Source organism: Trachurus japonicus, chromosome 21 (assembly GCF_045865225.1).
Source record: "Trachurus japonicus isolate A0001 chromosome 21, Traja_1.0".
NCBI lineage: Eukaryota > Metazoa > Chordata > Actinopteri > Carangiformes > Carangidae > Trachurus > Trachurus japonicus.
In genome coordinates, this window is record NC_140927.1 from 26,082,958 (window position 1) to 26,110,760 (window position 27,803).

Here is a 27,803-nt window from a genome sequence, read left to right on the forward strand (position 1 = left end):
AGAGAAACAATGAGAATGTTTAGTATAATTTGACATTTTAGAGAATAAATGATAAATTGATTAAAAATGCAAAAACTTTTGTTTGTGGAACAGGACATTAAGTTACAACCACATTTATGGGGATACTGTATGTATGTTTTTTTTTAAGTGTTTTCTTTACCAAGTCCTTGAGTTTTAATTCAACCAATGAGATTATTAGTGCCTCAAAGAAAAGTTTGCAGAACTAACAACTATTGTTTTTTTTGTTTTTTTTTAAGATTTTAACTTTAGGAAGGTGTTTCCCAACTCTTGCCAGACTGTTCCTGTCTTGTACTGCAAATCTTGTAGATCCCTGCGTATTGAACAGAAGGGTACCTTTAAATGATATCCTGTGTGAGGCAGCTAAACCCTCTCTAGTGGTGACACTGCTGACAGAGGAAACCCTGTGTCTCATGCACCACGGACATTCACACTCATCAAAAAATTATAATAAATAACACACATTTTACAACAAAATTGAAATAAAGTCAACAATTCCTCCTAAATATTTCTCTGATGGCCATGCGCTCAAAGGCCACCTTCGCATGACTTAGAAATTTTCTGTGGTTTTAAAGAGGGAAAAGAGCAGAGGGTGGGCTGTGAAAAAAATAAGTACTGAAAGCTGATGAATTGTCAAGTCACCTGACAGACCTAAACTGGCAGAGGAAATAAACTGTCATTCATAAGTGAACAGCCGCCCGGGGTTTTCAGATGGAGTTTTTGTGATCTTCTCTTGCGGGCGCCACAAAGTTTCACTTCCCCATGGGGGGAAATCCACAAAATGTCACGACGACATCTGATCTGCCACCTGCCAGAGAAGGCCTCTATTGGTTTGTTGAGGAGCTAATTTGAGCATTAAATGCAGTGTGAATGTTTTTCCTTTTCTTTTCTTTTTTCTATTTTTTTATGATTTTAGGACTGACGACTGCAAAGTTTCACTCAGCTGGAAAGGACCAGCTTTTTGAGCATTACTTATACCCTGATATGATTGCCCCACCCCAACCAAATCCAACCCCCACCCCACCCCATCAAAAAAAAAACAAAGAGAAAGATTAGATTTAAAAAAAAAAAAAAAAAAACAAGAACAAAAAGTGCCAAAACATAATAAATTTAAATAACTTAAATTGTAACAAATAAATTAATTTAAAATGAACAACACTGTCACCACTGACACACATTAAATCTCCCACACTGGTATGCACATTAAACCTTTCCTGATCTTAAGTGCTGAAATAGCAGGCATATCCATATAAAAATATGGCAATTTTTAGGATTTTCTTTACAAAAAATACCATTAAAATTAATGAAACAACTTCCCTGCAGTGAAAATTAGCAGTCCTTTAACGGCTCAAAGAGCCTTGTACCTTTTGGTTTTAGATTGAGTTTGTTCATAACCTGACTTGAATTGTTAAGATAATTGCAGGGGATGAATCTGCAGAGGTGAGCCTGGTTTAGATGAAGCTGTAACTTCATCCTCTGGCTACAGTACATTCAAGACCTGTGCTGCGATTTCTCCAACAAAATTGCAGCTGCGAGCTCCTGAGGATCCATCACATGAGGGTTTCTGGCCATCACCATTCTCACCAGATCGTTGGGGAAGATGCAACACAAGTTAACAAACATCCTCTCTCTGAGTTCCTGGTACCGTCCCAAGGCGGGGGGCTCCTGATGCTGGGGCATTGAGGGCAGGTGATTATTGTGGGAACTTAGGGATGGAAGGGAAAGGTGTGGGAGTGGTGGAAGACTTGATGTTGCAAGGCCACGGGGTGATGAGTGGGCTTGCCTGCCCCAAGCAGAGTGCCGCTTCTTCTCGTGGACTTCTGGATGGCTCTGGAAAGTAAAGGGATCATAGCAAGGCTTAGGGGACTGCTGGTAACGGGGGTCCCAATTTATCTGGTGCGGTGGTTGCTGGTCTAGCCCAGTATAGCTTCCTCTGGAATGCAGAGGCGACCCTTCATACAGTCGGGAGTCCTGAAGCCCACCGTCCTGCCAAAGGGAGCCCATCAGGTTGCGGCCCAGGGGCGAGCCCTGACCATGGGAGTGAGCAGTGGACGTTTGGGGTGGACATTGTGGACGAGCTGGGAATTCACCTGGGAAACTGCTCAGCAATGGATGCTGAAGGTGGGGAGGGATGTAGGCTGGTGGTGGTTTGAAGGGATGTGGAGATGCACGAGAAGTCACAGAAGATGGAGGGTTTTCCAGGCCAAAACTGTGCTGCGCCTGAGGAAGAGGATAGGAATGAGGAGCATGCTGGCCCACTCCAGGTGGGACATGGCTTGCATGGCTTGCAGGATGGTTGTACTGGCTAGAGCAGTGATGGTGGTGATGAGGGTGGTGGTGGTGATGGTGGTGATGGTGGCACTTGGGGCCATCATCTAACAGAGGATCAGGGGAGAACGAGTCAGAGCTGACACTGCCTTCACTGCTACAGTCTGACGGCAGAGATCCAGCTCGCAGATCAGCCGGGAAGAAGCATTCAGGACTCTGTGGGACCACCAGACTGAGGCTGGAGTAGGCCTTTACCAGTGAAGTGTAGCCCAGCTCCGGAGACTCGCATCTTGCCCCAACAACCCTGGAGGTGGCCCCACCACCACCAGCAGGGTGTTCCCATCGGTCCAGGCTTCCTGTTGACGGAGGCCCACCTGGAGCAGGATGGCCGAGAAAGCTGTTGCTACAACTGCTGTTGCTACTACTGTTGCTTCCCCTACGTCCTTCCATTTTGGACTGGACCCGGAGCCTATCCTCTAGGAGTTCGCTGAAGGAGCTCCGAGGGCTGCGTGTTGGCTTTTTCTTTGGAGTGCTCCGACTTGGCTCAGCCTCAGCCACTCCTTGACCAGAACTTTGGCTCTTCGGCATCAGGGCGTCTTCCAGCAGGCCCCTAGAAGCTACTGATGAAATTTTGGCACTGGCACGGAGCTCATCAGCCACAGCACGCTGGGGCTGGCTTCCCCTTTCAGGGTGATAAAACTTGCACTTGTGACCATATGTGCACTTCTTTCCTAAAAAGAAGAAAGAGAAGTATTTATCATGGGATGGAATGAAAAGGTTTTGAAACATGTGTAGGGGATGGTATCTTTATCTATCAAATCCACTTTTGGGTTTAACATAAACACAATGGGCATACTTGAGGCTCATTGTTTCAACAGCAGGTTTTTTGAAAAAAAAAAAAAAAAGAATATATGAATTCATACTGTACCATAAGGGCATGGCTGCTTCCTGTGTTCAGGAATTACAGGCCTCTTCCTTAGAAAATTCTCCAGGCTGGGTCCATGGCGTCCAAGTGGGTCATCTGGTGGCATGAATCTGAATAGTAGATTAAAAACTTTGTTAAGACTAAATTAGGTTTTTTTTTTTTTGCTTTTTTACAGCGTATAGAAATTTTAGGGGAGTGGACAGAAAGTAAGTAACAAACCAATAGAAAACATTTAGGCACGTATTTGCCCCCAAAACCTCCCTCTGCAAATGGATTATTTAGATAATACAAAGACTGAAGTAGGTGATGTCTAGTGTGTGCGGGGATTGGATCACTGGAGCAAAAATAAGGGGAGAAGTAATAAAGATCAAAAGAACAGTGGTGAGGAAATGAAACTGTCAGACAAGTAAATAAGACCTTCTCTGATAATTTCCCCCCAGAAGCCTATTGTGCTTTTACAATCACTCCCTTCAGTGTTTCTGACACTGGGTAAAGCCACTTCTTGGTCATGAAATTGTTAAAACACTTTTCCCTCTGCCAGCCAAAACAAAACAAAAACATTTGAGTCAGTTTTCTACAATTTCCCGGTTTTACTTTTCTCTTCTCTAGAGTAGAATTCATTCTCCTTTCACATGAAATTCTTACTTGTCATTCACGAACGAGTACATCAGCAGACGCTCATCAATGAATTTCTTCCACTCCGGCTTCTCATTGGCTAGGTCGCGGTAGTTGTCGTTGGAAACAATAATGCCATCCGACTCGTAGGCCAGTTTGACGATGAAGCGGTCATCGTAGCATACCACACGCCGGCCCTGCACACGGCGAGACGGGGTGAACACCAGGATCTTCTCTTTTTCGAGTCGCCGTAAGATCTCTTGGTCTGAAGAAAAAGAAGGTTTATGGTTAAACTTTAAAAGACAACAAGAGGAAGATGAGAAGAAAATAAGAAATCCCTTCCACAGCAGAGGATTTAAGCCACAGCGTCTGTTACCTGTGATGAGGGCATCGGGTCGTGACTGCTCCTTTCTCCAGGCAGGAACAAAAACTGTGATGTCTCTGTGACCTCGCTCCAAGAACCAGTCTACAGCCAGCTGGATGCCTTGACACGAGAACACCTCCTTATTTCCATGACTGCAAGAGAAGAGGAAAAATGTGAAGCACAACCAGTGATTTAATTTTTTAAAATAAATAATCTCTTGATCTTTCATGACATGTAGCCAGAATGAGATATGATTGTACCTTCATTAAGGTTGGGTTAAGCTTTGGGGTGAACACTGGAATATATGACATTGGTAGTCTTGGCCATTTTATATCTAGCATGATGTAGCTATTCAATATAGATGTTTAATGTCTCAAATGTTTTTGAAAAAGACTGCACAAAAAAAAAAAAAATTAACATCTGTCTCTATGTGATTTCGATTCTCTTATTAATTTCAGAAGTGGTCCATTAGTTGTTGGGTTTTTGTAAGACATATGTCTTGTTTCTCTAACCAAAGTAAAAGATGATCAACACAAGATTTTCCGACAGATGTGTGGCGTATCATTAAACCAGCTTATTCTGAAACCCTGAAATAATTATCTACAGGTACAGTCATTTTATGTGGTGCCTGTGGGTGTGAGTGTCTCTCTTAATTGTCTGAACAGGTACCCTCCTTTGAAGACTTTAATTAAAGAGTTGCTGGAAAGACACACCATGGAGACAAACCAATAGCAAGAAGAAAGATAATTTAAAAAAAATGTTGTTTAGATCGTTTTTATGGTCACAGAACACTTGTTGTGTCACTGATCTGAACAGAGACGTGGCAGAGACCTGACGTATCTCACCTCATAGCTACATTGCTGCCATCCACCACAACAGGCCGGAGGTTGTCTTTGTCCTCCAGCAGCTGGGATGGACACAGCAGGCGACAGGAGTCCAGAGAGGAGTTGAAGGAGGAGGATGAGGAGGAGGCCAAAGAGGATGACAAAGAGGTGGAGGGAGACTGGGAAACAATCGGACCTCCTTGCTGCTCCATCTCTGTCTTGGTTCCCAATTTGACCAACTCTCCCAGGACGTCATTGATAAGTGCGTCTGCGCCCAGTTTCCTCAGCACCAGCAGCACCAAATCTTCAGAGTAGCCTAGCTTGAGGGCAAACTCCACCTTGGTGCGGCAGTCTGTGACTGGGTCGGTAGACGTCGATGTCGCCAACTGTGTTGGGTCTCCTAGGTTTCGGTTTAGTGTCAGGTCCAGCCTGACTGGCTGACAGCCTGAGGAGGACTCTGGATGGTGCAGGTGTGGCTGATCTTTGTGAAATTCAGAGCCAGACCCATTCTGGAGTCGTTCATCTTCGCTGTCGGATACAGCACTCTCTTCAGAGAGGTTACTGCAACTGCTGCTGCTGCTGTAGCTTGAATGAGTACTAAAACTTGTGCTGTTACTACAAGCACTGTTACTGCTGGTACTCAAGGCACCAGCTCTATCCTGCAGAACTCCTGTATTCCCAGCAACTGTCGCAGTGCTTAGGCCTCCCTGTCGCTCAGCACCTTCCACGTGGAGGTAGTCCAGATCCAGCTCCAGGCTGAGGATGTTGCCTGTCCCATCCTCCAGATGGTCCCTCAGGCCCATGAAGCCGTCTCATACATCCAGCTCCCAGCCCTCCGTGACCTCCCAGGCACCAAACCGACCCCACTGTTACTCCTGAATGTGGACAGCTCACTGACTGGTCCTGGGAGTGAAGCTGAAGGGAGACACAAGAGGGCTCAAATACTGAGAACTGCATGAAAGTGATTTGTTTTGACTCTTACATATCCAGGTACAACTCTGTTCTAAAATGATTATTTATATGTAGTACATGCAATTGTTTAAGCCTTTGGCTTTCATGACTTTTTGGGTGTATTTACACCTTACATCGCTTTTGTGAACTGTATTGGATGTCTTATCTGAACACAGAATTCACCTGTTTAGAACATATTGCAGCTAGACTCAATATGATAAGAGCTTACCTTCAAATGTGAAAAAAAAGAAAAGAGCTGCACAGTAAATTGGAAGTTTACCAGTTCCAACTGTGAAATTTGCGTATTGCAATATTGCCAAAAATCTGAGATAAGAAACTTTATTTCTACCACACCTTAAACAAAAAGACCCATGATCAGCAAAAACTATGCTTTAAGACTATGACATTCACTTGCACCCAACAAGTTTTCCCGGAATAAAAAAAAACAAGCTGTAAACTGTACCCTCCATTACCTGTTGATCCACTCCTACTGATTTGCATTTTAGCAGCAGTGTGCTCTGTTGTCAGAGAAACAAATTAGACTAGAGGCAAAATACCAGACACCTAAGCTAAAAGATGCCAAACCACCTCACTGTAAGTACATAATTACTGGAACCCGGAGCACAGAATCACACCCCCCATTGTGCAGACACGCAGTGCTGTTTCAATACAGACAATTCATCTCATTAAACTGGAAATTTGTTTCTGCAATGTATTGCTTTAGCTTCTTTAAATGGGCACATATCACAGTCGAATCTTGCCTCACATCAAAAATGTTGTCTGATTTTAAATCCACAGATTACATTACACATTGCACACTCATGTTAGATAACTCACTGTGCTGCCATACCTTGGTATGTGACTGAGCAGAAGATGACCTTTTAATATATAATGTCAAAAACTGAAGCCTGGAACTCTGCCAATATAAACTTGAATGTTGTTAACCTATGTGTCACTTGGCTGCTGAAGGTTCTTATTTTTGTTCTAACCTCAAAATCTAGTTTATTAAGAGGAAGTGAGACAAGCAGACAACGTTCTGTCTAGGAGGTTTGAGTTTGCAAACAGACATCAGACCATCAGGGGAAAAAGAGCATGATGTGGCACTTTTATAGTGTCGCATTTTCCACTGACAACCATAAACTCACCTAAACCTTCTATAAAGCTGCCATACAGTGAATTTCCACTGCACCAAACCCTTCCTGGTGGTGTGTGTGTCACAGAACTTTTCACACCCAACTGAGTAACCGGCCAAGGCAAATTAACACCCACACACAATTAAGACTTTTAAGACTCATTTTTGGCCACACCTGAGCTTAATGCACTCCAGTAACAGAGTGTGTCATCTATGTGCACATCCTGTTTGCATGTGAAGCATTTAAGGGACAACTGTAAATTGAATTTTAGTTTGCATGCACTTCATCGATCACACACGCTGTGCCCGTGGCCACCATCAAGTACATTCTTAAAGTGTGGGAACACTGCAACACTTTGTGTGGTATTTTGTGGCTGAGTTAACTGAGTACAAATAGTTCAACCAAAATATGACAGGAGAAAAAATAATGTGTCCACAGAGAAGCAGATTGCATAATGTACAGTTAACTTCCCTTTGTAGTACACTTCCAAAAGATCGATTGATTGCGATCACAATGACTAACAAAGTGCTTCAAAGTTACATCACTTCAATCTCACCGTCACAATCTCTCACTCGTAGAATGGCTCCCAGGTAAGGACACACCACCAAAACCAAAAACAAACAATTATACCCATGTGAAAGTATGATCTGGACTTTCACCAAATTACAACACCCTACTGAAGCACAACAAGTTCCAGAAATTGTTTCCAGAGAAATTCCTTTAATCAGATCGGTACCAAAATCAAATGTGCTTTATCCCCTCCATCAAATTGGGTGCAAATTGGCTCATTATCCTGTTGACAAATTAAATGACAAACTGCAGCCTTAATACACTGAGTTTCAGCTTCTATCTCTGAGGACAGCTGTAGGAAAACTGCATATTTGCACAAGATCTTTTTGGAGCCTGTATTCTATTTATTCATAGTTGTTAGGTTGTTTCATCTCAGGGTTTGGTTGTGTAGTTGATCCTTTTTTTTTTTTTTTTAAGTATATTTTTTGGCTTTTATGCCTTTATTTGATAGCCATAGTAGAGATAGACAGGAAAGGGGGAGGCAGAGAGAGGGGGAAAGACACGCAGGAAAGGTCTGCCCGACGCGGGATTCGAACCGGGGACGCCTGCGTTGAGGACTGTAGCCTCTACATGGGGCGGCCGCCTTAACCACTGCGCCACGTACCGCCCCGTTTTGTTTTGTTTTTTACATTTTTGACTAGCACTGGAGCTCTTTTACCAATTCATCTTTTCTCATCTTATCCTGTGCGGTGTCTGGTCTCTGAGACTCAGTGCCATCCAACTCCAAATCAAATCTACAAAGAAAAAGACAACCTGAGCCCGATACTGAGTCGCTGTTCTGGTTCAACCACGACATTTTCCCGAGAAATTTACACTGAAAATAAACAGATCTTATGGCTGCTCTTGAAATTCAATCCCCGTCGTAAAAGCTGAAAACATGAGCCTCACGCCAAAGTCAAGACAAAGGTGTCGAACCCCCTCTAATGGTCCTAAAAGCCCCTAGTGTGGGACCCACTGGCCTCATGGGGGTTCACGGACTGGCTGAAACAAAGGGCGATCTGTTGGGATGGGAAATCGCTCAGTGACCCCTTAAAAAAAACAACATGTGTTCCCTGGCTTTCTCATCTCCACTGTATTAAGGACACACATTACAACACACGCGGTAAAACAACCACACTGTACAAAGACTTCCTTAAAGGTTCTTTATCCTCAGGTCTAGTTTCAGTCCTGTTTGTTTGATGCATAATTTTCCCTCAGAACAAACATGGGGTCTTTTGTTCATTGTGTTGCAGATTATCAATGAGTAAGCTCATTCTTTCAGTTGCTCCACTTGCAAAGACAAAAGCACTTTCTTTACAGGGGCATCGGCACTTATTTGGATCTGTTGTGCGATAACTAATGCTTCGCCAAAACCCCAGGAATCCAGAGATATCCTTGTTTGGTTCTGGCAAGAATCTGTATCCTATCTGGAGGTTCTGGCAAAGCTGTGGTCTGAGCACGTTCAGTCTAGAAGTCATATTTCGAAATATCCGGATAATTAAATTTTTGGACTCTGGGGTATTTTGCAAAGTGTGAATTCACCACCGTTGTGATGTGGACCATGTGGTTGTGGGTTCACTTTGGGTTGTTTCTGACACCAGTTCACACCACAAACAAATTAGCATCAGTGTGTTTTGTGTGTAAGTTTGTTGATCTGTGGAAATACCCGTAAAGGGTACTTCCAAAGCATCACACTGCTCCTAGCTGCCTAAACTTCCTGCACGCCACTCTGTCCTGTCAGTGAAAACGTTACAAGGTCTCTGCTGCTCAGATTCACTCGTTAACTGTCGTGATGTTAGGTGAACTTTATCCAGACGTGTCAGCACAAAGCCTCAGACAAGATGAGACAAAGCAAAAGCAACATATAAGTGAAACAACAGGATATAAATTGAGACCATGCATGAGCTGCTAACAAAGTGAGTTGATAAAGATGTGCCATAATTTCCTTTTAGACTTTTCCATGATTCGCAAGACTATTACTTTAGAGAAATTTCCATTACGTAATGGACAGGAAACATTTATCCTGATGAAAAGATACGCAAAGAGGCTGAAGCGAAATGTGAGCTTTGCGTTGGCATCTAAAACCTGCAAGTGCAATGAACTGAGCAAATATGATTTTTATTACTCAGGAGTTCAGCTTTTGATTCATACGAGGAAGTTTGTGGTGCACGGTGTACTTTTAAATGAATAATATCAGAAGTATCTGAACATAAAAACATTAATATTAACGATAGTACTTTTAGTCCTCATTTCCTAAACTACTCTCCACCAGTGTCAGCCAGTCGGTTCAAAAGAGTTCATTTACTAACACTGTATGCATGCTTATGTGTGGCTATATTTTAGAGACAGTTGTAATGAGAAGTGTCTTGGATCTCGGACTAAAGCACCGCGGAGCGAGGGCCTCTTCATGTCCTGACCCCTCATGTCTAAGCTGCCGCACCACTGTTTGTCACCCTGAATGCCACAAGAGAGCTGGAATAATTTAGTCCGCCAACAACAAAAGAGGCACAAAAGGAAAGAGCGAGAGTGTGTGTGTGTGTGTGTGTGTGTGTGTGTGTGTCAGTGGGTGGGGGGAAGAAGTGTGTCTGGCTTGCCGTCCTTCAACAATGCAGCTGCCACCCAATCTGTCCTCCTATGACGGGAGTATTGTTCTCTGGGCCTGAGCAGCGTGCACAGACGGAGGCTGGGGGGTTTAAACCCATTCACCCCCACCAACACACACACTCTCACACTCATGATGCCCGGTCATGCAGCATTCACACAGCGACCTATGTCACAGGTTGCCAGACAGGATCTTTGAGGAGTCAGCAGAAATATGACAGTGACACAGCAAGTGTAAATCACCCACACAGGGGCAGGAAAGTCCGATGTATGTGTGATCATCATAACACACGGTTCAAGTTTTAGTTCTTAGTGTGACAGAGTTTCAGAATAATGTGTTTAAAAAAAACAAAACGCTGCAGACACAACACTGGATGCTCTGCTCACTTCTGTCTAATGCAACAAAGAGATGTTCACTGTCCTCTTGTAAATGACATTTGGAAAACTAAAAGAGCCACGTTACAAAGAGGTGTGACATTAAGATGACCTACAACATCAATCAGATTCTTTATCAATTTTAAGGAAACTATTTTTCCCCTAAAACGTTGAGAAAGCAGGTGCTAAGGATCCAGATTCTTATCACACCTCTAAAATATTAATATTAAACATCAATAATCAATATTAAATAGACTACAGAAAGAGCTTTATTATAATTAAGTAACGTGTATTTTTCCCATTTTATTCTGGGGTCTTACAGCAACAGTTCACACATAAACTTAGTATTGCTGTTGGAGCATATTTATTAATGTATATTTAATAATATCTGGGGCATTAAACACGTTGTTTGTGAGAATATGAATTGTAAAACTTTCAGTTTATTATTATCTATACATATTTGACCAATAATAAGTTATGAGCATCTCTTCTTTTCTTTTTTTTCCAAACTTTTTTTATTGGGTTTTGCAGATGAGTACAATTGTATTAAATGAGCATCTCTTCTGACAAACTATTGATGCTTAAGCCTTTATGATAGTTATGAAATATTTAATAACCATTTCCATTGAGAGATCACAGCTTTGATTTCTAATGAAATTCATGTGTAGGTGAAGCTCTGTGGAATCAACCACAGTCTGATTCATAGGAAACTTAATCAAAGAGCAGAAAACAGCTCGGCCGTCTTTCTTTGCTTTAGACCTGGACACACGCATTTCAGAATAACATGAGATGTGCCGATCAGATTACTGTACAGTGATATACAGCTGCACAGGAAGCGTCTGGGTGTGTTCAGCTATGACAAAATATCAAATAATGATTGTGTGGAAAATGACACATACTGCTGATGTTTCAGTATAAAACACCACGGAGGGGTTCAGATCTACAAAGTCTCACTTTCTTTTTAATTTTATGTTGCTTGATTTGGGCCTTGTGGATTCAACAGTGGTTTTCTATTAAATCGATCCTGATTTGCAAGTTTTGGACTTAAGGAAACTTTGAAAGATGGAAATAATGATCTCCGTTTCTTTGAGTTTTCTGTTTAAAATGTTTTAAACAGAATTAATAACTCGTCCTCTGTAGGTGTGCATGTGTTTGGAGGGAGGAGGGGACCGGGTGCTTCCACAGTGAGCAGATGCTGCAGCCTCCACCTCGGTGACCCAGCCTGCCTGCACGGCCTCTGCACCGTGCCTATCTCTCTCTGTGTGTGTCATGATCCAGGGTTAGCCCCCATGGGAGGGGAGGGAGGGGAGTGGAGGGATGAGCTCCCCCGAGGCCCCCGACCAGGGGAGACCGGTCCCTCAGGGCCGCCACCACCGAGCAGCGGCTGCCATTTGCTGGCTGAGCCCAGCAGTGAACCAGTCTGCCACACCAGTGACCGGCTGGGAAGGGGGGTGGGGGGTGGGGGAGGGACAAAGGGGGAGGTGGGGTGTAGAGGGTGGGGGTGGGGGTGTATATATGGGCAGAGGGGGCAACAGATGCCTGCTGAAGCCACAGGGGACCTCCGTGAAAGCATCCTCCTCCTCCTCCTCCTCCTCCTCTTCCTCCGCCTCCCTCCACTGCAGCTTTCCTGCAACTGGTGGTGTCCAGCTTCGTCCTCAGTGATACATATCACCACTTTCTGTGTGACCTTTTATGTGAGGGTGAGGGGTGGGGTGGAGGGGGGTGGGGGGGGGCTTTTGCTTTCACTCTTAGATGTGCAGACTCTCAGATGGTTTTGTCTGGTTCTGCCTCCCTGCTCCTCGCTAAACCTCCAGATCAGACACGTCCTCCTTTCAATACACACTCAGATCATCTCTAACTTTAAAACAGGTCACTGACTGTGTCTATCTGTGGCTTTATTCTAAATAATATTAGTAATTTGATTTAAAAATAAAATAAAATTTCCAGGTTTGATCATTTCCCACGGCCCCGTGGCTCGACTTAAATCAACACACGGCTCATTTACAACTTTTAAACCAGTCAAGTCCAGTTTCAATCTATGTCAGATCTGTGTACACAATAAACTCTAATTTGTTTGGGATAAATTTAAGTGGAGTGAAAATCAACGGCTCCTTATTTTGCGGGGGAAGTCCAAGGAATCCCCCATACAGCGCCTTTCACTCTCAATTTCACTCGTTGACACGTTCTATATTGTAACATAAACTAAACTACAACCACAGAGTGAACAATACACTACAATAAAATCATACTTGTTACATATAAAGTGTTGTTTTTCTATATTCTGTATTTGACATTCAACATAAAATAGATCTGAGCAACAAACAAAATATAATGATATGATAATGATCATCACTGCAACTGTTCTCTCTGATTGACTCATTATGTCTCATTTTTTGTCTCATTTGCAGGTTGTTTTTGTTGTTGCTGCTGTTACACTGAGCACAGTGAGGTAAGTACAAATAATGTGATGTAAAAGAAGAAATATGTATAATAATAACATTTCAAATGTTCTTCAACATGCAAAATAAAAAAAAAGAAAAGTGGACACACACTCACCACACAGATCCGAGAGAAACAACACGGCAGCAACACGGAGAAAACTCCTACAATGTCTCTCCTGAGTCGCTGCCTTCGGTCATCCCAGCTGCAAAGCACAAAGTAAGAAGAAACTTCAGGAGGAATTTTCCAGTGATAATCAAGCCTGGGTGTTTGTAAACAAAAAAATCCCCCTTTAAAGCAAAAGAAGAAAAGGAAAAAAAGTCAAATTGCAGTATCCACGTAAAGTGAAGCTATCAATCCAACCGGGTCTGAGCGAGACCCTGAGTGTCTTGAGTTGATTTAGCTACAGTCCTGAGAGATTTAGCGCTGAGTGCCTGTGTGTGTCCTGAGGCTGCAGGTTTCAGCAGTGTGACTGACAACAGATGGAGCGTGAGGCATCTACCGTAACCCCCCTCCTCACAGAGAGTCTCACTCCACCGACCAATACGAGCTCAGATCCCACCTCAAACACACTCATCTCACTTTTCCTGTCTTTGCCAGAGCTCAGTGTGCACACAGACCAATCACCCACCTCTCCACCAATAAAAAGGGGCACTCAGATAAGCTAGGATAACTCCACCCCCTCCCCTCCTCCCCCTACCCACCCAAAACAGACAAACACACACACATACACACACACACACAACAGCACCAGCCCATCCGCCGACTTGAGCCATGAATGGACGAGAAGGCGTGAGCTTACAATGGTGGGGAGTGGGACACAAAGGAGGGTCCTCGGCGGGCAGCTGCACACAGACACACCATGCTCAGGGCTATTACAAACACACACACACACACACACAACACACACACACACACACACACACAACACACACACACATACACAAATACAGATACATGAGGAGAAAGAGCAAGTGAAAAAAAACACAGGTCCCAGAATTGAGCCCTGAGGAACACCTGGCCCGCTGGGGACGGCTGCCGCCTTCGACCTCTTTGTTTCACGGGTGGGGGGATTGGTTTGACTCAGACAATGAGACGAATTATGTTAAAAGTAGTGTGTGCTCCCAAAATGGGTGTTAGGAGTGCGAGTGCCTTGTGTATGTGTTTGTGTGTGTGTGTGTCTGACAGAAAGTTAGCAGGTGGGGAAGGAAGCTGTGAAGAGGAAAAAAGCCTTCAAACTAACAAGAGGCAGAAAAGGAAAATAGAGGAAAAGGAAAAGAGACGGCAGAAGAGGGGGAAAAAAGCAAAAAAAAACAGGAGTAGGGCCTCATTGTTTGGACACAGCCCTGACAAAATGGCGGCAACTTTTCAAAGGCCTTCAAAGATTGTGAGGAGGCGTATTACTTTTGGGCTCAGAGGAGATTAGAAACAAAGACTGGCTGCCTGTCAGGCTGGACTTAAACAGTTCCAGTTACCAGGCCATTTCATCTGGAGAAAGGAGGAGGTTTATTATTTTTTACAACAGTGACAATGGAACAAAACACGATTTACCCGTCAACAGAGTGCAGCGCAGAACAAGTGCGATAATAAACCAAAAACAACCCGTCAAGAAGAGGGGCAGTCTTCGTCTAATTACACATGAAAAACGAGTACAAATAGTCAAATTTTATTACGTAATAGCTTTAAATACAGAGCTTCACAGTGGAAGAGGAAAAGTTCATCCTCTCGGAAACATGGATGTCTCTACAAAGTACCACTACTATTAAATAATTGTAATAAATCTAATTTTATTCTCTTATTAAGAGTTAAGATTTGAGACATTTGATTGGAGTGATGGAAACTTCCATCCATTTGCACAGTTAAAATCGTATTTTTGATTTATGACAAAGTTTAGATGATGATTTGAGAAAGATTTGTGTGTATTTTTTTTTTTTTAATGGTGGGATTAAAAAAAACTCAAACGATGCTCTGATCCACCTTAAAGGGATAGTTCAACATTTTGGCAAATTGGCCCATTGCCATAATCCCTATAGTCATAGCAGTAGGTTCGTTACCTTTAATTGTCGGTGCAAGCTATTTTTAGAGCGGTGGAGCAGAGCCGTGAGCTGCTCAGAGCTACGCTACGAAGGCTCATTATGGGATTTCTGGGTTTCCCTCATCAAACTCATTAAATACACAATCCAACAACTCCAAAACGCTCTGGTGGACAAGTTGTGAGCTGCACATTCACCACGCTATGAGATAATAACACAACGTTACCAGACAAAGTTATTTAAATTCATGCAAAACCGCTGATGCACGTTCCTGTCAGGGGCAGTTTTTCATCAAGCAGTCTCTGCATTTACCTCGAAAACAACTCTGTCTGGTAACGTTGTGTTATTATTTCATAGCGTGGTGAATGTGCAGCTCACAACTTGTCCACCAGAGCGTTTTGGAGTTGTTGGATTGTGTATTTGATGAGTTTGATGAGGGAAACCAAGAAATCCCATGAGCCTCCGTAGCGTAGCTCTGAGCAGCTGGCGGCTCTGCTCTGCCGTTCTAAAAATAGCTTGCACCGACAATTAAAGGTAACAAACCTACTCCTGAAACCATAGGGATTATAGCAATGGGCCAATTTGCCAAAATGTTGAGCTATCCCTTTAAACTCCTTCCTGGCCCACAGGGCAGCTGATGTGCATCGTGTTTCCAGTTCGAAATAAACACAAGAAAACCTGGTGGACAAGGTTGCCATGGAGATATGACATCATAAATCACAGACCGCTGAAAAATGCAAACACATGACCTTCAAAGCCACAACATTAAACCAGCTGAATGATTCACTTGTTGGCGTCTACCTGTGGTTTGTTTGAAGAGGTAAATCTGAAGCATGAGTCAGTGGATTTGTAGTTTTAATTGAATTGGATTGAAAGTACTTGATTAATCCCAGAGAAGGGAAATTAAATGTCACTGTGTACAGGACAGCAAACACGCAACATGACAACATAAAATCAGTCGTAGTAGTACCGGTAGTTTCAGTTATTTTCTACACAGTCTCAACATTAAATCCAGTCCCTGTTGTAATCTTCATGGATGATCGACCGTGTTAGTTCATGGAGCAAACTGTGAAAACCATCTTTGTCCCTGAAGCCTAAAAAGCCATGTTTCCTGCCACAGCTCATCACCTGCAGTCATCACACCCTGTCTACATCACTGCAACCATAAGCCAGCGTTCACCGCACTTCGCCTCAAGTCTCTATTCCCCTCACTTTTACCTGCTGGATAATCACAGACTATGTTCTTCTACCCTTGAACCGCTCCCCTGAAGCTTCACTCTTGTGCCAGATTTCTGAATTCCCACTGATGCTGTTTGGCAGACACACCAGGGGTAATAAATTATTATTTTTTTAAAGTCACTTTATCTGTGTCAACGTTGGAGGGAGACAACTTGATGGAACGCTATCACACACATACACAATAAAAACAGAGAAATACCCTCACAGAAAATTACAAAAACCTACTCCAAACGTAGACTATGTTACTGCTCAGTTTGGAGATTTCATTATGTAGCTGTTCACCTTTTCCAATATTAGACTGTAAGGTGAACTGGTCAACAAGACGCCACACGATGTAGCGCTGTGAGAACAGGGTTAAACAAGGAGAGAACGGAAACGTGTGAACATTAACTGTGTAATTTTCTTAACAACACCATAAATGACATAGTATATAGGATTGGAATATGTGTAATTATGGCCTTTCGTAGAACAGAGCTATAAATCAGGAGTGACTGGATGGTGACGACATTTTCGATTGTGAATCCAGCCTTCCCACAAATATCATGTTGGAGTGACACTTAATTCACACAGAAATCCACTATGGCGGTTTTATTTTTTATTTTTTTTAGAAAGAACCACTTGTGAAAATCTCATTTAAACTGATCCGATTCCATGTGATTTGTGCCGTTCACACTATCATTAACCAATACTCAAAAAGTAAGAATTATTATCAATATTAGTGCTTTTATTATCCCCCACTTGCCTCAGACATAAAGTTTACATTCACTTGTCATTTCTGCTGCATTTTACTTATACAGGACGGCATATTACCACCATTAACACCACATAATAAAGAGCACGAACAAATGCGTGCAGCTGAGCCCACGGGTGAATCATCCTCTCAATGCAATTAAAGATGTGTGCGTGCCAGGCTCAAAGAATCGACAAACAATTTTGCGTAATTGGGACACATGTTTGAGATTGCCTTTTTTTTTTTCAACAATATGTTATCAACACCTTTTTATTGCTGTAATTACACTTACTCAACCCGCCACCCTTTGCTGGCTTGGCAACCAGCGCGTTAGGTGTCACGATGCCAATCTGTCTAACCTGAAGCAGCAGGTGTTTTAGAAGTGTTGCCTGGAACAGAGTTAAGATTGTCAAATAAAAATCAACAAATCTAAATTTACTATTTCAATAGCCAGCAATGCTTCTTGTGAAAAGCCCAGGTCAGAACATGCAAATCCTGTGGGTGTAGTTCCCAACTGAGTGTGAGCTCCAGCCCGTATCACTATCAAGCTCATTGGAAATTATTACTGTAAGTGTCATTGATATTGTTTATGCAAATTAGGCTCTATCTGCGGTCTGTTTGGGCCTCGTCCACATGAGCTGCTAAAACCTGTTCTTGGGTAGTTTACTGTGTGTGTGTGTGTGTGTGTGTGTGTGTGTGTGTGTGTGTGTGTGTGTGTGTGTGTGTGTGTGTGTGTGTGTGTGTGTGTCGTATCAGATTTCAAATGCAGAGTTTTAATCTCATGTATAAATGAGGCCGTTTGGAGGGAGCACAGTGACTCAGGAAATTAAAATCATTTCAGTCATCATGTCACGTCACCTTGGGGCAACGCTATGGTAACCGTGAACACACGCACACACACACACACCAAAATATTAACCATTGAACCTTAAAGTGAATCAGGGCTCACGGCTCCACACAAAAAGGAAAGGTTGTCATATCAGAAGTAGAGAACTAGTCTTTATATCGGCACAGATTGAAATTTGAAAAATCAGTGCCAGTGAAAACTAAACGGATGATTGACATGTTTCTTCTGATCTGGGTTCATTTTATTGTCAGATTAAGTTTAATTGTCTCACATTAGAAAGGCCAAGTAATAAAACAGTCAAGGCTTTATTGATTTAATATCCAATGATTTCATATCTAACCATCTATAATATCCAATAAATTATCAAAAACATTTCTTTCCCACATATCTGGAGACCTTTTCTGAGCTGAGGGCCTTCAATGGATATAAAAATTGTGATTATTTTAGGATAATGATTCTGTCTAAATGTTAATTATCTTGCACTGATGGAGCCTAATAACTAGAATAACCTCTTTTTTAACTTTATTTCCTTTAATAATTTTTATTTATTTACTTTTAATTCTCTGTCTTGCTTTTCCCCCCCTTTTCTAATTCTTATCTTTTCTTTTTAATTTTTTTTGTGTGCGCTTTGTATTTGCATGGGGTTATATCTGCTTTTGTGTGCTCAATAATACAATGTCCCATTTGAATACACTAATTTGCAATAATTTCAAATTAATGTAATAATATTAGGTTTAAGCTCAGTTAACATGCTCATTAGTTCAATATGCTAATGTCATGAATACAAAACAGTTCTCACACACCTACAAACCTACATATACTATTAACAGTTTATAATAACATAGAGTAAAAAGAGTTAAACAGATCCCATGTAACTAATTAAAACTAGTGATTATAAAGATTAGCTTCATGCATCTTATTACATCAGGGAGTTTCAGAGTAAAACGTCATGAGTCTATTTCGTGTTATTCCACTGTGGGTGGAAAAAAAAAAGTCACTGCACACTTTGAAAGACAGGAAGCACAGTATCGGTATTACAAAAATCCAATCAGTCAAACAGTCGATTCATCACATTACAGTCATTTCATTACTGGGTGTCCTCTGGAGCCTCCATCTCCCCTCCCCCCACTCCCCTCTGACTTGTAGTGACTCCTTAATTGGGGCTCAGCTGACAGGTTTTCCCCTCGGGGAGCAGGAGCCATGTGGACCATCTGCTTCTAGTCGCAGGATGAACAGGTGTCCTGCTCCCCGCCGCCTGCTCGCACCTCGCCGAGGCTCTCCAACGCAGCACGGCTCATGCAGCAGCGCACTGTGCAGCAGCAGCAGCAGCAGCAGCATAGTTTCTGTTTACACAAGATAAATCTGACGGTGTTTTGTCGTTTTACTTGACCCGTGCGGTATTTCTGCAGCAAACAAAAGGAGGAACATATGGAAGAAAAAAAAACAACACCTTAATCTGGCAGAAAGATCGCTGCCACAAAGCAAAGAGGCAGTTTAACTCTTTGTTTGAGCAGTGTGCATCTGTTTCCTTAAGGTGCCTGTGTACTTTCAAAATGCTTCTCTCACGTATGCAAATCTGCAGTAATCCAACCACATTCTGCAGCTTCTCAAAACATTTATCTTATTTACGTAAAACAAACTAAAGCAGTATATCTTTAGAATTAGGAGGAAACCCCAACAGCGATGTATACCACACTGGGTTTGTCCTGACAGGAGACATGCCTCTGGTTATTGAAAACCTTTAAATAATTATAGCTGCTGCGCAGCGATGGGTCGGGTCCGGGCTACTTTTGGGCAAATTTAGGCAATTCTGAGCAACAAACAGGAGAATAGGAAGACAAGACAGTTGACCTTATAATGTTCAATTTGCATCAGTTGAGGATTGAACCCACAACCTCGGGAACCAAAGACTGTTGTCTATCGCACTGAGCTAATTGACAAGTGGCAGTTCAACAGTGGCTTCACAAATTGAGTAAGCCATTCACTGTCGTGTAGGCAGATTTGAAACCACAGTAAAAAGAAAAATCAGTTTTTGAGGTAAAATTCTGATATGTATTTGTCAAACATCTACTATGAGTCTAAGATGTTAGGAGCCTTCGCACATGGTCCAGTCCAAGCTATTTGGATTTTTAAATTTAGAGGCTTGCTGTGATGCCACCATTAGGACAATTGTCTTGTGTTTCATGTTGAGGACAACTGACATTTTGATCTGTCATCATCATCATCACCCTTGCTGGGTCTCGAACCCACAGCCTCTGACACCAAGAACCAGCTCCTAACTCGTTGAGCTAATTGGCTGGTAGTGAGACCTGCTGTGTAGCTTCATTTATCCACTCAGGTGAGCCAGTGCCCGGGCAGCTGTTGTGATGAAATGGTCAAAATTTCAGAAATTCAGTCATCTAAACAAAAATCTGATAATACATAAATTGCATCTTGACAGCATGGAAATGTTGGTGATTTGTTTTTAATGATAAGTGTTTTGCTTCATAAGAGAAAATATGATGTTTATAAATTCCAGTCTCACATTGGCTGCAGTTGTTCCCATGAGAGCAGAATTCAAAATGTTCTCAAAAATTCAGTTTTTGAATTAAAATTCTGATATTTGCTAAACTTCATCAACCATGACTCCAGAATATTGTCATTTTTTTTCAGGAAGTTTGAAAATGTAATTATCAAGAATTTGATGGTATATGTTTATAGTACCGTTTACAGTCAAACGTTTTCATGCACTGTAGGCTCAATTTTTGCTTAATCAAAAATCCGAGAAACAAGTTTTGTGGAGGACGGTCTGGAGATGCTCTGTAGCAAGTTTGGTGTCAATTGAGCAAAAATTGTGGGAGGAGATACATTTTAAAAGTTTTACAGTTATTGAAAAAAACAGAGTGATGGACTTCATAATTTATAATGAGTTTAAGTGGACAAAAGTTTCAGCAGTATTGAGGCTACATTGTGGTGAAGTTTCAACACTGTAGCATCTACCGTTGGTTTGGTAGGAATTTTTAAAGTTTTTAAATTTAAACGCTTATTGTGCCCCCCCTAGGAGGGGGGGGCACATGTCCTTGGAGTTGAGTGAATCTGCTGCTGCGCTGCCCGGACACTAATTACAGGTCAAACGACCGAAAAATGAACATGAAGCTTTAAATCGTGGATGAAAATGTCAAAAAAAACTGCTGATCTTTTCGATTTTTAGCCAAACTTCTCGCAGACAAAAGGAAAATGAACGAATATAGGCCTCTACATGTATGACTTTGCTCTTTCGGTCTTTCATGCAAAAGAGATCTTCGTCTTTAAGAGTTATAGTTATATTCGCACCTGATTGATTGAGTGAATGGATCTCTCTCTGTCTGTATTGTTTGTGTGTTAAACCCTTACAGTCTATGGTTAAACTTCAATAAAAATGTTCAAAAAAAAAGTTATATTTGCAGGCACTACATCAACATTATCAACTTCAACTTCATGTTTCCTCCCATTCTGATGACATCCTTATTCATCATTTTATACTAATGCGATGAAGCCTTTTTATGTCTGTATCTCTGTTTCCTTCAGGTTGATTATCAGCTACAACCACTGTGATCGATGACGCTGAGAGTCCAGAGACAGGACAGAGGACAGAGGACAGAGTCCAGAGGAGGAGTGAGGATAATCCCGCAGCAGCTCGGCCTCCCTCCGAGCCCGCTGGGTAAACAGCGAGCCGGGCAGGAAGGGATTACCCCAGCAGCCCCGGCCTTAACGAGGCCCGAGAGGTGCATGGACGCCGGCCGGAGAGGAGGTGTCGTCCAGCTGGTATCGTCCACACACACTTTACAGCCGTGATGCTGAACTAACAGCCCCCACACACACACACACACACACACACACACATGCTGCTGCTACCTATGAAGAGGGAAGCCAAACAAACCAGACCCCAGACCACATGGTGTGTGTGTGGAGGGGGGGATGGGGCAGGGTCATCAGACTTTGAAGCTACAATAGGTTGGCCTTAGGCCCACTGCCCTCTGGGTCACTTAAGGAGGCAAGGAGGCAGCATGAAAACACACACACACACACACACACACACACGTACCACCTGCTGTTCACCCAGGCTCGTGTTTGGTGTAATGAAGATGGAGTGATTCAGCAGCCAAACAAAGCAGGACACATTGCTGGGATTTACCACATAACTCAGGCCAATAAAAAACCTCTGCTGCACGGCAACCTGGTCGACGACCGAGCCTCCGTCCCGCAGAGGAAACGTAGCGATTAGTCCGTCCTAATTAAAACCCAACATCTGCAAACTGCTGCTTTTATACTATAGACTATGGAGTCAGGCTTTCTGCATCCAAGCTGGCACACGAAATTAAATCAAGATATGAGTGGACACAGACATTTGTTAAATTATATTTTGCAAAGGAGCAGAATTTAGCTTTAACAGAAACAAAGATATTAAACTTATTATTATCATATGAACCAGAGCAGACCAAAGCAGCAAATCCTCAGATCTGACACACATGTGCAACATAACCCTAACTAACACAGAAGAGTCTCTCTTTCGTTTCAATCACTGCAGCAGCCAACACACACACACACACACACATGCAAAGCGACACACAACACAATGATCACTTCTCAGGAAGAAGAGTTTGGTAAAGGTTGCCTCACTCGTTCCCCTGGTAGAGCTCAGTCCAGGTTTGAGTCTGACCTGAGGCCGTTTACTGTGCATAATCTCTCTCTCTCTCTCTCTCTTCTAACACAAACAATAGACCCAAAAAGTAACTTTAAAAAACAGTTTCAACACAGCTGCAACCTTTCTGTGCCCTGTGTGTTAGAAGAGAGCCTCCCCTTCTCTTTAGTTCAGTAAAAAAGGTTTAAATAAATATGAAATTGCCCTGAATGCTCCAGAAGTACAGATATCATCATGAAAAAGATGATAATAAACCAGGAGGGAAGATTGTTGCTGTTTAATAAGTCCTGACTGATGTAAGGGAGTAAAAAAAAAAGATTATCAGCCAATTTATTTTTCTCCTGTTTACATAAACACTTACAAATGACATATATGTACTGCAGGCTCAACATCTTACAGTTTGACAATAGATAACTTCAGCTATTTAAAATGGCCTCAGTGCAGCCGGTGCCTTAAACTCTTGGAAAAAAAATAAATGAGATAAATAAAAATAAGTCAAAATCCACACTTCGTTTTCTGACCAAACCTGTAGAAATGAGATTAAAACCACAAACTGCATGAACACAACACTGACACTGCTTTTCTTGAGTGGATCGACCAATGACAGGACGTTGTTTCTAAATTAAATCCAGACAGTTTATAGAATAGAATAGAAAATACTTTATTAATCCCTAGGAGGGAAATTCAGATCGTGCAGCAGCTAACATAACCTAAAATAAGTAAAAAAAAAAAAAGTTAACTTTCAAAGATTGAAGGCAATAAAGTCTCACTAAACACAGACGCTGCAACTGATCTGACTGAGAAAGACTCAATAAGATCAATGATTCAATCAATCGATGAAGCGAACTATGAAAAATAATGTAAACATCATGAAAGTGAATATTCACAGTTATGATGCGACGTCTTTCGTAGACACACACAGTGAGTCAGACTCACACTCTCACTCTCTGTCACACACAAACACACACACACATGAACTCACAAACCCTGATTAAGTCATGATAGATCGTCCCCACTGGGCCTGGCCTATTGAACAGTGTGTGTGTGTGTGCATGCATGTGTGTGTGTGTGTGTGTGTGTGTGTGTGTGTGTGTGTGTGTGTGTGTGTGTGTGTGTGTGTGTGTGCGCGTGTCTGTAGCTGCGTTTGAAGCAAATTTCCATCCATTTCCATACATCCCTGCTGCGTGCATAATACATGTGAGTGTGTGCATAAGTGTGGTCATGCGTCAGACTATATGCAGGTGCGTGAAAGTGTGTGTGTGTGTGTGTGTGTGTGTGTGTGTGTGTGTGTGACATCAGGGCGAGTGCCAGGTCAGCGGGGTCAGCGGGGGAACAAAAGCTCGGAGCAGCTCCCAGCTGCCGGGCCAAACGTCATCCGGCACAACCCCTCCCCTCCCCTCCCCTCCCCTCCCCTCCCCCGACCTTTTCAATGGGAGCGTGCCGGCCGCTGTCCTGCTTCTGCTGACACATGCACATTTACACACACACACACACACACACACACACACACACATGTATACAGACACACACATGGCAGTCCACAGTCATGTCTAGAGCTCAGTGCAGCAGGCGAAGGGGGTAAAAGGGCACATGGGGACATATGCAGAGCAGGCATCGATGCAAATGCACAAACATCTGAAAATCCTAGAAATGACATCAGATGTTGTTGAGGCTGATGTGTTTCCCCTCACCTCCATTTACACGAGATGTGTTTTTGCAGAAGTAACATTTTCCTCTCTTTTGTTTTAAAAGGGGAAGTCTGGTCGCTTTTTTGCAAACCCTTCTCCCGGCCATGTGCATTTGTTTTCAATGAAGCCGGCGAGAAAGCAATCAATAGAGCGGTGGATAACGTTTTATATATCAAAAATTATGTTGCGACGCCAACGTGTTTATTTGTGTAGTTTTATCTGTCATAAATAGAAATGGGTACCTTTCACATTTGAATCTATACGGTACCGGTACACAACGGTACCTGTTTTCAGTGCTTTTTGTGTGCATGTGTGGTGATTACAGTTATTTTGTCTATAAAAAAAAGTCAAAATTCTGAATTTTTTATATTTATTTCCTTAGCCTTTAAGAGTATTTCATGTTTTAAGGATGGGAAATAATTTTCGAATAATCGAATAGTCATTCAGTAAAAATAAAAAATTGAATAGTTCATGATGAGCATATCTTGTCTGAAAAAATATGTTTCCTTTTTACTGTGGCAGAAGGAGAAACATGGAGAGACTCCTACAGCTTCAGAAAGTTCTGTGTGAAACTCTGTAGACTGAATAAAAAACAAATGAAACTGAGGAGCAGCACAAATTCTACAAGGTGCAGACTTTGATGAGAACCAGAGAGGAGACTTTGTCTCTTGATAGGTACAGCTGTATGAGAAGCCGTGCCATTACAATATTTTCCGGTATCGATTCTCATAACAGTCTGTTTCATTTTTAAAAGACTGACAGCTGTTTTTCAGGCGGTGATTTAAAACGACGGGCTGGCTGATGCAATGCAAGGGTGCGTTCAGGTATCGAAATGTGGTACTGTTTGATTTCATGTGAATCAATACTTGGTACTTTGGTGGGAATTCGGTCGGCGGTATAATAAAAGTACAGAATTCAGTACCCATCCCTAGTCATAAACAACAGGGCGTTACAGGGCACGTTTACGTCATGGCGCCGCAGAGACGAGAACTGGGAACTGGGGCACCAGGTCGGCTCTGATCTTACAAGGTTGGTTTTCAGCCAAGAGACGCTATGAGGAAGGGAGAGAGCCTCAATTCTCCCTGGAACAAGTTACAAGTCATTTATTTAACCATCAATATTACTCTGAAGCTGTTTAATTACGGTAAAAATGAAGCATCGTTCCTCTTTAAATCAGACCTGTGTTTGGTTTAGACGACACAAAGCACTTTGTTCATGAACAGGAACGGGAAGGTCATGATCTCTACGTTTGTTTCTTTGCAAAAAATGTTTATCACAAGAAAATGTTTTTTGATTGCATTGATAAAAATGTGATCCAGACAGCATTTTATTTCTTGTGGATGCAATGAATTAATGTAATATAATGCTAGTTAAAATTTGTATCATATACAGCAGGCATGGGCAGACCATTCTTCAAAGGGCCAGTGTGGCTGCAGGTTTTTTCTCCAACCAATCAAGAGCGCACAGTTTGACTGATCCACTGCCTGAAGACTGAGATAGACAGTTGATTAAAAGAGTCAAGTCTGGTGTGTTGCTGCTTGGTTGGAAAAAAAAACCCTGCAGCTACACCGGCCCTTTGTGGAATAGTTTGCCCTTGTCTGATCTACAGTAAACCTGAAATAGAAATGCTCAGGTAAAGTACACAGGCCTTAAAAATGGTCTCTTCAGTTCACTAGTGCTTCATTCATTCATCCATCATTATTAATTGGCATAATCAATTCTACAACAGTAGGGTTCAGTTAATTTTAGTTTAATTCAATCTATTTCGTCCTGAGCTACATTAAATAAACATTGAAATAAAATACACCAATATTGGTCCAAAAAGGTGCAGACTGCAGGTAAGGCTCATTACATCTCCTCTCTAATGAGAAGTAAAACAGCAGAGGTAGAGTAGACTTTCTTCTCCTTCAAAAGAAAAAAAACTATCAATTTGTTAAAATTGATTTAGTGGACAAATAACATCTGGATTTCGAGGCAGAGGTTCATAAAGACCTAAACTGACCTGGGAAGAAAAGACCCAATAAAACAGTATGGAGGAGGATGGAGGAGCAGGTATATAATTAGCAGCAGCACTAGTGTAGCATTACGCACAATTGAACTGTCATTGTAGTTGTGTCTCATTTGTAGTCTGTTTTTTTTGTGTCGATGCCAAAAGCAATTTTTCTGTTCCCCTCTCATCACCGCGGCCGTGTGAGTGTCGGTTGTTGTGATTCAGGATCAGCTGAGTGACTGAACCACAGGACGTGATGACATAAAGCTGTCAACAGCTTAATGTCCTGCTCTGTCTCAACAGCCAAGACATGCACTTTGCATATAAGCAGCACAGTGCACGTCTGTGTGCGCGTATGTATGTGTGTGTGCATGTGTGTATGTGTTTGTGTGTGTGTGTGTGTGTGTGTGTGTGTGTGTGTGTGTGTGTGTGTGTGTGTGTGTGTGTGTGTGTGTGTGTGTGTGTTTGTGTGTGTGAATGAACAAGAAAAAACGTTTGACACAGTTTGAAGCAATTATTTCTGGCTCATCAAGTCATGAAATAGTTTTGTGTCATAAGCTCATTCCTACCAGATCATTTCTTCCTGTCACAGGTGGATTAAAATCACTGTAGATGTGTTTTATTCTAACTTCAACAACCTTTAAACATGTCTGTGTAGCTATACAAACTCTATACACTCTATATTAACTTCTATTTTTATCAAAAACCTGAGCTCCCCTGTAAATAGACAATGAATGAATTATAAATAATGATATAATCAGCTGTTATGGTTTCAATAAATTAGCAAAATTTGAGTTTTTTGTGTTTTGTTTTTGGTGTAAATCAAAACACAAAAAACTAAAATAGCCTTATGTATAGCCTATATATGTATACTCATATATGTATATATATATATAATAAATACTTTTTTTATTTTTTATTTTAACTTTTAACCTTCGGTAGACTCCTAATGTTTCTGTTAAAACAACAAAAACATGTATTTATTTATTTTTATCTGTCCCTTAAAGTTGGTAATATAACAGTGTGGCTTTGATTTAGGTTAAAACAGAGAATATATCGTCTCTTCACTTACTTCTTACTCGGCCTCCATCCCGTCCTCAGTCAGTCCTCCATCTCCATCACACACCGAGACGCATAACGACCCGGGAAATAGGCAGAATATGGTCGTAAGGACTCTCCGGGAAGAGCCGTCGTCTCTGTAAACAGCCGAGAGTCGGAGCCGCAGCGACGTGGCCGGTCTTTAGTCAGACATGAGTGAGAGAGAGCGAAGAGGGAAGAAGTTGGACAGCGGCGGAGTTTCCACCGGTGAGTCTGTCTCCACCCAGCGGCCGCCGCGGGAACTGACACCACAACCACACGTCTGGTTTCAGCGTGGAGTTCAGTCATGTCGGTGGCCAATCAGGGCAATTTACTGTATTGTAGGTCAAGGTATAGATTACTGTAAATAACGATCTGTAAAATGGCGACAAGGGGATTACAGTAATATCTGGGTTTACAACTCAGACTTGTAAAGTAGCCTATAAAGTTGAAAAAAAAAATGAAACAACTCAAATT

General features: G+C 42.1%; 2 protein-coding genes across 3 annotated transcripts in view; one reads left to right on the forward strand and one right to left on the reverse strand.

Annotated features, from left to right (window-relative positions):
- Positions 1 to 1,075: 1,075 nt before the first annotated feature.
- On the reverse strand, positions 1,076 to 27,575 carry LOC146965370 (putative ribonuclease ZC3H12C). 2 transcript variants are annotated; one of them, XM_085765432.1, is made up of 7 exons: positions 27,322 to 27,575; positions 13,180 to 13,267; positions 5,036 to 5,929; positions 4,203 to 4,342; positions 3,857 to 4,091; positions 3,215 to 3,321; positions 1,076 to 3,017 (listed from the first exon to the last, which is right to left on the reverse strand). In XM_085765432.1, exons 3-7 carry the CDS (start codon positions 5,815 to 5,817, stop codon positions 1,510 to 1,512), a joined length of 2,772 nt encoding a protein of 923 aa, XP_085621558.1. In that variant the 5' UTR covers positions 5,818 to 5,929; positions 13,180 to 13,267; positions 27,322 to 27,575; the 3' UTR covers positions 1,076 to 1,509. The 2 variants fall into 2 exon arrangements, with proteins under 2 accessions (XP_085621558.1, XP_085621559.1); XM_085765433.1 differs by lacking the exon at positions 13,180 to 13,267.
- Positions 13,030 to 27,803, forward strand: part of LOC146965371 (uncharacterized) — a 59,694-nt gene continuing 44,920 nt past the window's right edge. The window contains exons 1-2 of the mRNA XM_085765434.1: positions 13,030 to 13,072; positions 21,458 to 21,694. Of these exons, the coding sequence (XP_085621560.1) occupies positions 21,488 to 21,694 (207 nt within the window). The 5' untranslated portion in view covers positions 13,030 to 13,072; positions 21,458 to 21,487. The remainder of the gene's footprint in view (positions 13,073 to 21,457; positions 21,695 to 27,803) is intronic.